The 13,323-nt window shown below is 43.3% G+C and overlaps 1 protein-coding gene across 1 annotated transcript in view; it reads left to right on the forward strand.

Moving 5' to 3' along the window:
• The window catches only part of ANTXR1 (ANTXR cell adhesion molecule 1), a 168,795-nt gene that overhangs the window by 21,033 nt on the left and 134,439 nt on the right, over nt 1-13,323 (forward strand). The window contains exons 3-6 of the mRNA XM_054998427.1: nt 15-86; nt 7,781-7,862; nt 8,004-8,037; nt 12,031-12,110. Of these exons, the coding sequence (XP_054854402.1) occupies nt 15-86; nt 7,781-7,862; nt 8,004-8,037; nt 12,031-12,110 (268 nt within the window). The remainder of the gene's footprint in view (nt 1-14; nt 87-7,780; nt 7,863-8,003; nt 8,038-12,030; nt 12,111-13,323) is intronic.

The raw sequence follows: 13,323 nt of genomic DNA on the forward strand, positions 1-13,323 counted from the left end.
CTTTCTTTCTGCAGCCCCCAGCTGAGGATGTCCTTCATTGTATTCTCCACTAGAGGCTCAACTCTAATGAGACTGACTGAAGATAGGTAAGAGGAAATGGAAATAAGATGCTAGGGCAGACCAGGCACTTGGGGAAAAGCATGTTTTGAATGGTAATGTGTCCAGAATTTGACTTATGTGGGTGCACACTTGGTCCATGTAAACAGATATTTGACTCCACCAGTCCAATGCTATTTTGCAGTATATCCAACAGTTACAAGTCCAAGTCTGGAGAGCTGTCTCAGTCACATTTTCAGAAGCACTTTTGAAATCTTTTACACTTAAAACCATCAAAACCAATTTCAAGAAACACTAAACAACCCTTTTCCTTATGAGATTAAACAGCACCCAGCCATGAAGACACATATCCCGGTGACTTACAGCTTGGCTACTCGTGACCTGCTCCATGCAAAAAGTAGCCAAGCTCTCCCTGTTGAGACTTTGGAAGGCTCACCCCATGACAGGAAAAAGAAAGGGATGGTAGAAAGAGCAGTTGGCCGCCTTTTCTTTGCTTATCTCTCCGTTTAGTGGCTTATTTTCCTTTGGGGATGGGAGGGGAAGGAGCAAGGAAAGTTAACCACCAAGCAGAGATGAGCAGTGATGGGAGAATTGTAGCCAAGGGCTCTGGTTTCCCTGTGCGTTTGATTACAGTCCTTGCCAGCTTTCTCTGTGAGTCTCTGGAGGAACCTTCATCAGGCAAATCTCATCAGGCAATTTTCACTTAGGAAAGTGTATTCTTGTGTACCAAACCTGCTTACTCTGCTATCTGTAAATAGGTCCCACCTGATCCGTAGCCCTCTTAAAGAGTCTCACAGGCAGCTGTGTCAGGAGTCAAAGTGAGGGCCAAATTACACAAGATGCCAGATCCATGTTCTTCATGTGTCAGGTCTCTCAACCTTACCTGCGAGGGGCAGTTTTTAAAAAGACCCAGCCAGATTCTCAGCCAGGGAGAATTGCAGCTGGAAGGACTCTCTCTTTTTTTCAAAAATCCTCCAAGAGCTCAGGATGGGGGGAGGGGGAATGACGTAACAGGAGACAGGAAAAAAGTTGAGATTTTTTGCATGCGCGTGAGAATCCAAGTCCCTCCCATTGTCCTTCTCCCAGTGGGGAATTGCAGCACGGATTTTCTCTCTCTCTCTCTTGGCTTATTTCCTGCCTCCTGTTACCACCCCCTCCCACCGTCTCCAAGCTCCTGAAGGAAAACCAAGTCGAGTGGATTTTGTAAGTATTGTCCTTTAGCTGTAGCACAGTGGTTAAGTGGTTCAGTTGTGAATCCTCACTCTACTGGTTCAAATCCCACCACTGCCATGAGCTCCGTAGGTGGCCTTGGGTAAGCCACTCCTCTCAGCCCCAGCTCCCCAGCTGTATTGGGGGGATAATAATAACACTAAGTTGTTCACCACTCTGGGTAAGGTGCTAATCTGTCTAGAAGAGCGGTATATAAGTGCAGTTGTTTATCATCATCATCTTACAAACAACAGCCGCTCAACTGGAGAGATTCTCTCTCTAAAAAAATCCACTCAGCTTGGTTTTCCTTACGTCGTTCCCCCCCCCCCACTCCTGAGTTCCTGGAGGAGGGAGGGGGAGAGAGAGAGAGAGAGTCTCTCCAGTTGGTATTCTTCCCAGGTGAGAATTGCATCAAGTGGCTGGGTTCCTTGCAGGACCTGATACGCACCCATGTGTCTCGTGTAGTTCCACTCTGAGGCAGGTCACTCAGGTGGCATGCTCATTGAAGGGGCAACAAAGGGGGAGACTAACAGATCTAACTCTTTGGGCACAGTTGACAAGGAATTGATCCTGCATAAGCCCTGTTGGAATTGAGAGGAGCTACTCAAGATACAAGGGTGTGGATAGGATTTCTCTTGGCCTTTCTAGAGTGAAGGAGTGAGAGAGGGCACCGTGCTGTGTATCACAACCCTTATTGCGATAGGGAGCAAAAATGCATGCAGGCTTTGGTTGCTGTGCATGAGAGATGCTCATTCTAACCTGGTTCCCTTAAGTATCTTCCCAGCTCTCAGGGTGTTCTAAGCATTGCCCATAACTAAGTCTACAATATAAGATCCTGGAGTTTAGCAGGATCTTGCTTCTACTCTATTAAGGAAGGGAACATTTGAACTCCAGTCTAGTCCTATTAATTAATGTATGTAGAACATTTATATGTTGCCTCTTCAGAGTCCTGCTTGAGACAGCTTACAGTTAAAAATAAGGTATTTTTAAAAAGCCATTAGACATAAGCAGCATTAAAACTATCCATAAAACAAAAGCAGACAGTTAAAAAGTGGCTAAGATAAAACCTCTAATTAAAATCCTGATGTAAAAGATGTATTTTAGCCTGGAACCTAAAAAGAAAGTAAAGCAGGCTTTAGGCAAGCCTCAAGGGGGAGGCCATTCCAAAAGCAAGGTGCCACTACAGAAAATGCCCTGTCTCTAGGTGCCACCTGCCTCACCTCTGAAGGCAGGGGTTATAGAGAACAGGGCTCGAGGGGCAGCTCTTAACTGGCAGGCTGAATAGTACGGAAGGAGATGGTCCTTTGGGTATCATGGCCCCAAGGGCCTTTCTTGGGGGAAGGGGAGAGATTCAGATGAGGGCTGAGGTCTTTGTACTGTGAGTTTCCAGGCAGGGGGATTGGCCTGTTTGTTGAATGGCATTTTGATAGAAGGGAAGGGAGGTTGGAAGTAAAGTTTTTTTTCTGAAAAGTGTAAAAAAAATGCAGTTGCAAAACGTTGCAAAACATTTAGTGTAGTTTCATATTTTATAATTTTATTATCAGAAATGTATGTACTCCTGAGGAATAATCCCATATATTCTGAACTGCAGGAAGGGTGGAAAGAGGGCCACACTGGCTAGCGAGCTGCCTGGGAGAAGCCCTTAAGCAGGATTAGAAGAAAATAGCCAGTGCCAAAAGTCCTGTGTATGTGACAGCCACTTAGGAGATGCACACTCCCCTTGTTCTTGACCGGGTGCTGATTTTAAGGCTGAATAACAGGGCTGCATTAGCCAAAATCTAGTTGGGACCTGGAAGGCTTTTGTTTTGGTTGGCGGCTAAAGCAGCTCGATGTGGCTTGCTTGGCAAAAGGCACTCCAATTCTGATTTCAGTATCAGGGTGAGAGCAGCATGCAAGGGCTTGACCTAATTACAACTCTTTCTTTGGGTTTCCCCCCCCCCTCGTTTTGTACAAATAAACTTACTTGGGAGAAAACTCACAGATCAACATGTCTGAGGAATGGCAGCTGTGAGTGTGCTTCGGCTTTGGTCTCAGAGAACAAAGCAGAGCGAAGGTAGCTCATTTGAAGGCTGGAGATGAAATTGCAAAATAGGTTGCAGGCCTGATTTCTGGGTGGTGGATTGTGGCTAATTAAGCTCCCTCCTTCCCATTTCTGCTCTCCCAAACCTGAGCAGAGAGCAGAGCAGCAGCAACCCATCCCCTGGCTAAGACCCAATCCTTGGATTTACGCAATCCCACTCTCCTTTAGTCATCACTAAGGGCCAAGCTAGAAGTGACGAATGACACTTGAACAGCAAGTGAACAGACTCACGTGTATTGCTCCCTGTTCACTTGCGTTCCACTTGCACTCCGATCAACCCTAAGACCAGGTTAACCTGATTGTATCAGATCTCAGAAGCTAATCGGGGTCAGTCCTGGTTGGTATTTGAATGGGAGACCACCAGGGAAGCCCAGGGTTGCTACTCAGAAGCAGACAATGGCAAACCATCTCTCTTGGCCTCTTGCCTTGAAAACCTAACTGCAACTTAACAGCACTTTCCACCACAACAGGCAGATGCATTTGTGTGCATGTCTACACTTCAGACCCAGCCACTGGAACCATCCTTCTCCCCGCTTCCCATCCTGAACCTCTTGGCATTGCAGTTTATGAGGGTTCTATGGCAACATCCCTCTGTCACAAAGCCACAATTCCCAGAGTGTCTCGTGGGAAGCCAATGCATCATTGTGCTGCTTCAATTCTGGTGAACCAGCATGTATTACCATTAACGCTAATAAAACAAGAAGGAACTCTTCCCCAACAATGACCCAAAGTGGCTTACAAAAATTGTTATAAGGATATGATCATACCCTGGAAATCTGGTTGGTCTTTAAGGTGCTACTGGACCTGAATTTTGCTCTTCTGCTTCAGACCAACATGGCTACCCACCAGAAAAAAATGTTAATGACAATTTCAGTAACTTGAAACAAACGAAACACAGTGTAAAGAAATAAGCACAAACCAAAATGTATACAAAGGACCTTGGGCTGGGCTGGGTAGATATCCATACCCTGGGCTGCAAGCACTTGGGCTCCCTCCCTCTGCCTTTGGCATGCGCAGGCTTTAAGGACTTGCAGTATGAGCGAGACAAACACTCACCCTAGATCTTACAAGCTAACAGTCATCTTCCCACAGTTTGCCTCCCTGCTGTCATCTGAACTGAGCTAACCTTATCAGGTAGCCAATATTGTTATCTCTGTATTGCAGTGAGGAAAAATGGGGTTGAGGTGGCATCTTCTCAGAGGCCCCTAGTGAGCTTGTGGCTGAGATAAGATCTGAAGAGTTCCCAGCTGACATTCTTAGCCCCTCAACCAGCTCTAAGGATTGACAGGCCCTGATCCAAACAAGGCCCCAGCATGGTCATACATATCTCGGCATGTATCTTCTCTGCATTGATGGGAGAACCTGTGTCTGTCAAGCTTCTTCCCTGCTGTGAGGACACGGAAGATCTTTTGGGATCAGGAGAGGGCAGATGTTTTTTTTAAAGAATCATACCTGCCACAACCTGTTGTTTCCAGGTCGCACTGGAAATGACATCATTTGCAGGTGGCATGGGAGTGCATATGCATAGGTAAGTGCCCACTGCCTTCCCAGCACCCCCACCTCCCAGTTTGCCCTTCTGGGGGACCTAGCAACCCTGATGGGCTTAAAAGATTGTAACTCTTTTTAGATTGTGCTAATAGTGGGTGAAAAGTAGCTTGTCTGGATTCTTAGTGAATACAGTCAGAGATTTTGAGAAAATCTAATTCAACTACATTTTCTCATTGAAAGGGGCTTTTCTTGCCGCTTTCAGATCAGACCGGAAAGTAGAGTTTTTTTGCACATTATTTGGGGTTTAGTCTGAAGAGAGGTCTCAGCCACACATCACTGAGCCTTCTGAGGTGCGCTGCCACTGCTGGGGAGAAGCAATTAGGACAATGTTTCCCGATCTTCATACACTATAGAAGCAGTCTTCGTCTTTCAGTGAAACTTTGAGGCAAGCTTTGCTTCTCCACAGTAATGTGGAGGATGACATGAGAGTTCCTCATGGGTCCTTGTTTAAGCTGGCCTGTCCTGGTGTCTTTAGGTCAGGGTAGGTTAGTCATTGAGTAACTAACCAAAGAGGCAAAACCATATTAAAATGCTATTGTATAGATACTTCCAGAATCCCTGGAAAGCAAAGTGCTTGAAGCATACGGTGGACCAAAGGAAGGGGAGCTTGTCAACAAATATCCGCCATTTGTTCACTGTACTAGATTTTGGGGAGGCCACACATCTGGTGTCTGAAATTGTAATCTGGTTCCCATGATAATAGCAGCAGCATGAGTTCATTCTGAGATAGTGCGTGCACCATAAGGCATTATCTTGGCGTTAAAACTTTCTGAACTCCACTTGGCTCTTATGAGTTGGTTTTCACAGCTGAGGGATCACACAACACAGCCCACCCAGTTTAGCCTGTTTCCAATCTGTCAATGTGCCTGGGTTTTAAAAGATTAAATTGAATATCCAGAATGGTTAAAAATTCTTTCCCATGTACTCATTAATCTTGAGTTGGTTTGATGGAAGGGGCCTGCATTCAAATAATCTGGAAGTTATTCTGAAAAGGTAGCCCATGTCAGATCCATGGCTCTGGGCTTCCATTCAGATAATTCACACTGGTGATAGGAAAGAAAGAACCGGAAGCCTCATGGCCTAGGAAACCACATATTTGAAGGACTTTCTCTCCTGATACGTGGTTGCCACCTTCTAGTTGTTCTCTCATTTGGTGGCCCACTCGACACCTACTAAAGCTCGCTTCTTCTCTGTAGTGGCTCCAACCTCATAGAACAGGCTCCCTGAAGAGGAGGGGGGTACTATCTTTAGAAGTTTTAGGGGGCTGTTTTATTTGTGCGGATTTTTTTTAATTTTAATAATTTTAATAACATTAACAGCTATCATCAAACTAAACAACAATATACTCAAATTAAAACCAAAGATGGATACAAGTTTGTCAGTATCAATACAAGAAACCATTAATACTTATTTTAAATATATAACAAACAGAACAATCTTAACAGTAGAGATATTAATAGTAATATAACAATCTGCACAAAAGGTCACCACAAACCCCACATTTCCATATCAATAACTTCTTGGTATTTGTGTGGATTTTTAATGGAGTTTGAGCTTAAGGCTTTTGATTGGAGAAGGGGTGTGAATAGGGTTTTTTTAATTGTACAGAGTACCATTTTTAAAATGTGTACTTTTTAAAATGTGGAATTGTAAGCTGCCTCAAGCCGCAAAGGAAAGGCAGAGTATACGTATTTTAATAATAAAAAACAAATACATACATTGATTTTGTACTACAGCAGGGAAGATAAGAAAAGGTTAGCAAAGTTCACTTGCTTGAAAACTCAGGGCCAAGCTACACATGACGAATGACACTTGAATGGCAAGTGGATTTAGTGGAGGGCAAGTGAACAGGGAGAAATACACTTGCTGTTCAAGTGTCATTCGTCATGTGTAGCTTGGCCCTCAGCTGGAATTGGGGATCCCTTCTTTTCGACTAGCTTCCTACTGTGCTTTTTACTGCAGCTGGATACACACACAATTTGCCTTGTTGGGTGAGAGTATAAAAGGCCATTCTAGCTCCAAATTCTGCTTCCAACAGCAGCCAACAAGGTAATGAACAAAGTGTTAAGAAGATGGCTAACCTCTGTGTTGGATGCATGCAGCAGGGTTCCATTTAGTTATACTGCGACTCATAGACATGGATAGGCAGTCTGTTGCCTCTATGAACTTGTCTACAGTAAATATGTCTGGTTGTTAGGCTGTACAGAAATCAAGCAGGTAGTTTTTCATACCCTTTATCTCCATGCCAGGGAATCATACCTCTATTTCCCTGTGTGTATAATATTATAGTGAAGGAACAAATAGACCAATTGATAACTTTTAAAATAAACTATGCATCCTCTAGTGCACGCACACACACATGTATGCATATTTAGTATATATAGTATGTGTCTGTAGCTTATCAACTGATTATGTGCAATTACAGTAATGCTGCAACTGAGAAAGCAAAAGGTTCACTTCACTTATAATACCATCTTAAGCAGAATTATGCCCTTCTAAGCCCATTGACTTAAATGACATTAGAAGGGTATAACACTGGTTAGGACTGTGCTGTTAAATTCTGTGTAGAGTGAGACTGTAGAATGGAATCACTCCTTGGGACTGACTGAATAAAGAGATCTGCATTTGTAAAAGTTCAGAGATTTTTCAGACATCAAGGAACTGGCCAAAAGCATCAATATGCTTAGCAAAAAGGTCATCTAAATTTGGCATAGCCCCAATATAGTTTATATCAGAAATGAAATGTCTTGCAATTTAGGAAAGCAGAAACTGTGCTGTCTGTACCTGAGTTGTGCTTCTGATCATTTTTGCACCTCTCTTCTTTTGCAGCAAGGTGATTTCTTTCCCCTGTCGAAAGTTAACCAAACATGTATTCCAATATTGCAGGGAACAGATACGTCAAGGCTTGGAGGAGCTTCAGAAAGTCCTGCCAGGAGGAGACACTTATATGCACGAAGGTTTTGAAAGGGTAAATAAGAACCATCCAATTTCAACATGCATAGAAATGGTTGAGAAGGAATAAAGTCCCCAAGGCCCCGATTTGGGGCTTATAACTAGCATCTTCTCAATACCTCTTCATCACTAATGATCTTGTACACTTCCATTTCAGGCAAGTGAGCAAATTTACCATGAAAATGTTCAAGGTAAGAATAAGCTTGAGGACTCATACATGGTGGCAATGCTTTTGATTTCCTTCTGCCTCAAGATGCAAGTCATTTGTTAAATCAGAAGGCATGTGTGGAAGTAAGATCTGACCCTATGCTGGGTTTTGGACTCCATGGAGTCATATCATGGATGTATTTTGCCAGTTAATTCTTTTAGATTCATATCTTGTCCCTGCAGTATGCATCAAGGAAGATAAAAACATGTACATACCTTAGAGTGACTGGCCCAAGGTCATACAGTGAGCTTCTGTGCCAGAGTGGAAATTTGAACCTGGATCTCCCAGATGTTAATCCAACCACTACACCATACTGGTGTAAAGATTCAAAATATATCCTGTGAATCCATAGTTCAACTTGCCAAGCTAAGCCCAGCCTCTAGAAAATAGATATATGGAAACACCATTAAGACCTGCTTCTCACCCTGGAAGCGGGGAGGTGGAGATATGGTAAAAACAGCTTTCCCCATGAGAGACAAGCTGTGCTTGTCCAAAGCAAAATCCGAGGCGTACGTCACCTTCCATTAAACCTAGCATAGCAGTGCACAGATGTCAAGATTTCTGATTAAGAGTTCTGGAGACTCTGAAAGTTTGCAAGCTGTTTTGTGCTATTTTAGTTGATCTTAATAAAAAGGATGATATGGCTTTTGTTTTTGTATTTTGTAACCATAGTTTGCTCAGTGCAGAAGTGATGCATAACCACAGTTAATATGGCTGAAATCCAACTTTAAAAGCACGGTTTCACATCTTTGCTTAATGCTTTAACCACTGTCAGTCGAGGTAGGTTCTCTAGCCTAACCTACTTCACAGGGTGGTTGTTGTGAGGATAAAATAGAGGAGGGGAGAATGATGTTGTAAGTTGTTTTGGGTCCCCATTGGGAAGAAAAGTTAATGATAAATATCTAATAATAAATAATCAGAAATAAATAAAATGAATGAGGATTTATTTATCAAACCAGGGTTGCATTATGCTTTCATCAGGTCCAGTGGTGATAGTAGGGAAACTATCTTGTTTGTAGCAACCATATCTCAAACACTGTGGAGATCTTGGGCACCACATTCTGTCTTGAAACTGATTCATTACTGAGGATGGACTTTTGCTGTGGCTTCCTGGTGTGAAATTATTCATTTATCAATCACTTTTGCGTCTCATCTTTCTTCTAAGAAGGCTAGGACACATGAGATTATTTGCTTTTTTTGTTTATAGGGAAAGTTTTTATGCTGCCTCTCCAGGAACCTGCTCATGGTGGCTTACAAAATAAAAATAACAACACACCATTAGAAAATGTTAATTAAAATCCAGCATGGGGCGGCGGGGGGGGGGGGGGACCCAGCCCAGCGTAAAAACATACACCATAAAACAGATCACAGACAGTTTAAAATAAATTTCCAGGCTAAAATGGTGTTTAAAAAAATCAACCCCTTAATTAAAAGTCAGGGAGATCAGAAACGTTTTGGCCAGGTGCCTAAAAGAAAGCAATGTAGGTGCCAGGTGAGCTTCAAGGGAAGTGCATTCCAAAAAAGAGGTGCCACTACTGAAAAAGCCCCATCTCTGGTTGCTACCTGCCTCACCGCGGAGTACAGAGAGCAGGGTTTGCGAGGCAGGTAGGCTGGCTGTTGCATTTTATCTGTCACAAGCACACTGTCCAAACTCCTTTCTTGAATAAATTGCTTTTCTGTTGAATAAGATCCTTTCTCATGTCTTATATGCCACTGTTCCCCCAAATGCACAAAGTCATCATTTTCTACTAATTTAAAATAATTTTGTATTGGTTCTGGGTCTCCACTTGAAGATCATCTGCATTCTTCCTCATCAAAAGCAACTGAGCACTGCCGGTGTTTATAATTTCTCCCCCGTGCTCCTGAAATGCAGGCAATTAAATACACAGCTGGTCTTGTCAAATGATCTAAGATATGTTAAAGAGTCTGATCATCACTGTGGCTTTCATTTGCTTAGGCTTTTTCCCCTCTTGAGAAGATTATATTTAGCTTTTACAAAAGCGAATGTCAACTGCTATATGTGATACATGATTGCAGAAGTCATTCAGATTTATGGTGAAAAGTTGACAGCAGGAATCCAAATTAACTTTAATTGGTTGTGTTTCATGATGGTTGTGTGATTTTTAGCTGACACGGATGACAAGCCTGGGCCATGCTAAGATAAAGATAACAATCTTCATGTGATGAGGATGTATTTTGGCAGTAAATTTGCTCTCCGCTGGTGGCACACTGTAATCTGGTTGATAGCATGCTTGGCTCTTCTTTTTTGAGCGTGCAATTCTTTTATACAGTCGCCAGCTCCCATCTGATCAGGGGCTTCAGAGCATCTTCCAACTGCACCAAGGACTAAGCTAAAAGTTAGAATTTCACCACAACAGACTAGTTCTCCTGTACCCTTTTATCATTTCTAGCACATGTTTCAGTTGACTTCTGTCTTGAGTGATCTTCATTTCTTGTACTCGGTAATTCACTGGTTTTGTTTTAGAAAGCACATATGTGTATTTAGGGCTTTTTTCTGGGAAAAGAGGTGGTGGAACTCAAGACTGCACAATGACATCACTTTGGGTCAGCTGGAACAAGGGGGGAATTTTTTAAAGTTTAAATTGCTCTCGGCGAAAATGGTCACATGGCTGGTGGCCCCACCCCCTGATCTCCAGATAGAGGGGAGTTTAGATTGCCCTCCACGCCGCCAAGTGGTGCAGAGGGCAATCTAAACTCCCCTCTGTCTGGAGATCAGGGGACAGGGCCACCGGCCATGTGACCATTTTTAAGAGGTGCCGGAACTCCGTTCCACCACGTTCCAGCTGAAAAAAAGCCCTGTGTATATTCATGATCTTTTAACAGTTAGTCTATAGTAAGTGATCCTGAATGTGCCTATAAGAAAATCCTTGATGGATGAATTCAAGCCAAATCCATCATTTTTTCTCAAATACCAGCAAAGGAGCAGGTGTTAAGGAGTCCACTGGAAACTGGCCAGTGTTCCTCCAGTGGACCATAGTCTGTCCACCCCTGGTCTAGCAGAACCCCTGGTGTTGTGAAGTCATGGCATTTGGCAGTTCCTCACCCTTGGTAGGGGTAGGGAAATACTGGACATTCCTATCATGATATCAGGTAAATAGTGGAAGCGGAAGTACTACTTTGGTCAACACATAATTTAAATGTGCAATTCACTGCCAGAGGACGATGGCCACAAGATGGCTTTTAAAAAGGCTAAATTCGATAAATTCATAGAGGGATGGGTCCATTTGTAGCTACTAGCCATAGTGACTAAAGGGACAACGTTGTTCATAGGCTGTAAACCTCTGAATACCAGTGCTGGGACGTAACGTCAGAAAAGCCTTGACCTTTACGACCGGTTGTTAGTGCACCAGAATAACTGGTTGGGGCCTATGTAAGAGATGCTGGACTAGTTGCACCACCGGTCTGATCTAACAGGGCTCTTACTGTGTTCTGAGGCAGCAAGATCCGTATTTACCATTTTTGGTGGCCACCACACATTTACCATGACATCTTCTTTCACCCTGAGAATTAATTCATTTGGGCAGCAATATGGCCACAGATGAGGGCCTCTTCATATGTTATTGTATTTAGGTATGTGCCTACAATTTGTTTTTGCACCTTTACACCTAAAAACATTCCCCACTCAGTGCCAAACTTAAGATAGTGTGTAGTCTGTGAATGAAACCACAGAAACCAGTTGTCAGAAGGAGTCTCATGTTACATGTTGCAGAATACAAAAACAAGCAAGCAGTCCCCCCCCCCAATCCTACCCCTATTTGACTAGCAAAGATGATAGATGAAAAAAGAAACAGGTGTGTACTTTGTATGCAACAACAGCTCTTCCGTGCAACTTTCTCTGGAGAAAACAACCACAGTCTGTCCAGGATCTGTGATGAACTATACTGTCTGTATGACAGGATATTATGCTCCATTCTACCCCCCAACCCCATTTACGAAATGTGTTCTGTGTCCACAGGTTATAGGACAGCAAGCGTCATTATTGCGCTAACAGATGGTGAACTTCACGAGGATCTTTTCTTCTATGCAGAACGAGAGGTAAGAGATAGTGGGACAGTAGCCATGTCTGCTGCCCACAAGAAACATTTGTGCAAAGGTGGATTTAGTCAAGGGGAAGTCAACTATCCTTCCTCTTACTTGTGTGTATGTAATCAGAAAAAAATGGAAAAAGCTGTGTTTTAACTTAAAATTTGTTATTGTGTATATATACAATATAAAACATAAGAGCCCCGTGGCACAGAGTGGTAAGCTGCAGTACTGCAGCCCAAGCTCTGCTCACAACCTCAGTTCGATCCTGGCGGAAGCCGGGTTCAAGTAGCCGGCTCAAGGTTGACTCAGCCTTCCATCCTTCCAAGACTGGTAAAATGAATACCCAGTTTCCTGGAGGTAAAGTGTAGATGACTGGGGAAGGCAATGGCAAACCACCCCGTAACAAAGTCTGCCAAGAAAATGTTGTGATGCGGCATCCCCCCATGAGTCAGTGATGACTCAGTGCTTGCACAGGGGACTACCTTTTTTACAATATACCTTTACCTTTTTTACAATATAAAACACTGGTTTATGGAGTTGTCTTTTTATGACAAATGACACAACCTCAACCTTGATTTAGTTCAAGGCTCAGTATGAGTCAGAAATGTCTAAGCATTGTTGTGGAATATGAAGACCTGAGATCTCCTTTGAGCATGCCAAAAAGGCCTTCCCTTTCGAGTAATACTTGCTTGACTGCACATACCTAGCCTTAAGGAACATAGTTTCTGTGGTGTGGTCTTCTGTACACAAGTTCTGGCATCTTTCTCTGAAAGGAGCTGAGGAGGATGTTGACTGTTCAGCTGTATGAGTAAGGGCCTAAATACATGTTACATTTTCCATAGTTCTGCACAATCAGGTGTGGATCTGTGTGGACAGTTCCCAGGCAGGCTTAAACTTTATTTGGATTGAGACCCCCATCATTCTTCAACCTTTCTCCTTATGCTGTTTTCCGGGCCTGAAATGGCCGGTGGTGGAGGTAGGCTGGCTGCTGTATTGAGGAAACTTTGGTGTATCCCATTGGTACACATGGAGCCTCCAATGAGGCAAACCATGGTCCTATGGGCCATTTCAGTGTAAGAAAATGGTGTGTAAGTGTGTCTAAAGTGCTTTCTCCTCATGTACTATGGTCCTAATCCAAATCAGACCATGGGCACCAGTAGGAGGGGGAGGCCTGGTGTGCTGGTGTTGCACTTTAAATGGAAATGACAAGGGACACTCTGGC

Source organism: Eublepharis macularius, chromosome 14 (genome assembly GCF_028583425.1).
Source record: "Eublepharis macularius isolate TG4126 chromosome 14, MPM_Emac_v1.0, whole genome shotgun sequence".
NCBI classification, from domain to species: Eukaryota; Metazoa; Chordata; class Lepidosauria; order Squamata; family Eublepharidae; genus Eublepharis; species Eublepharis macularius.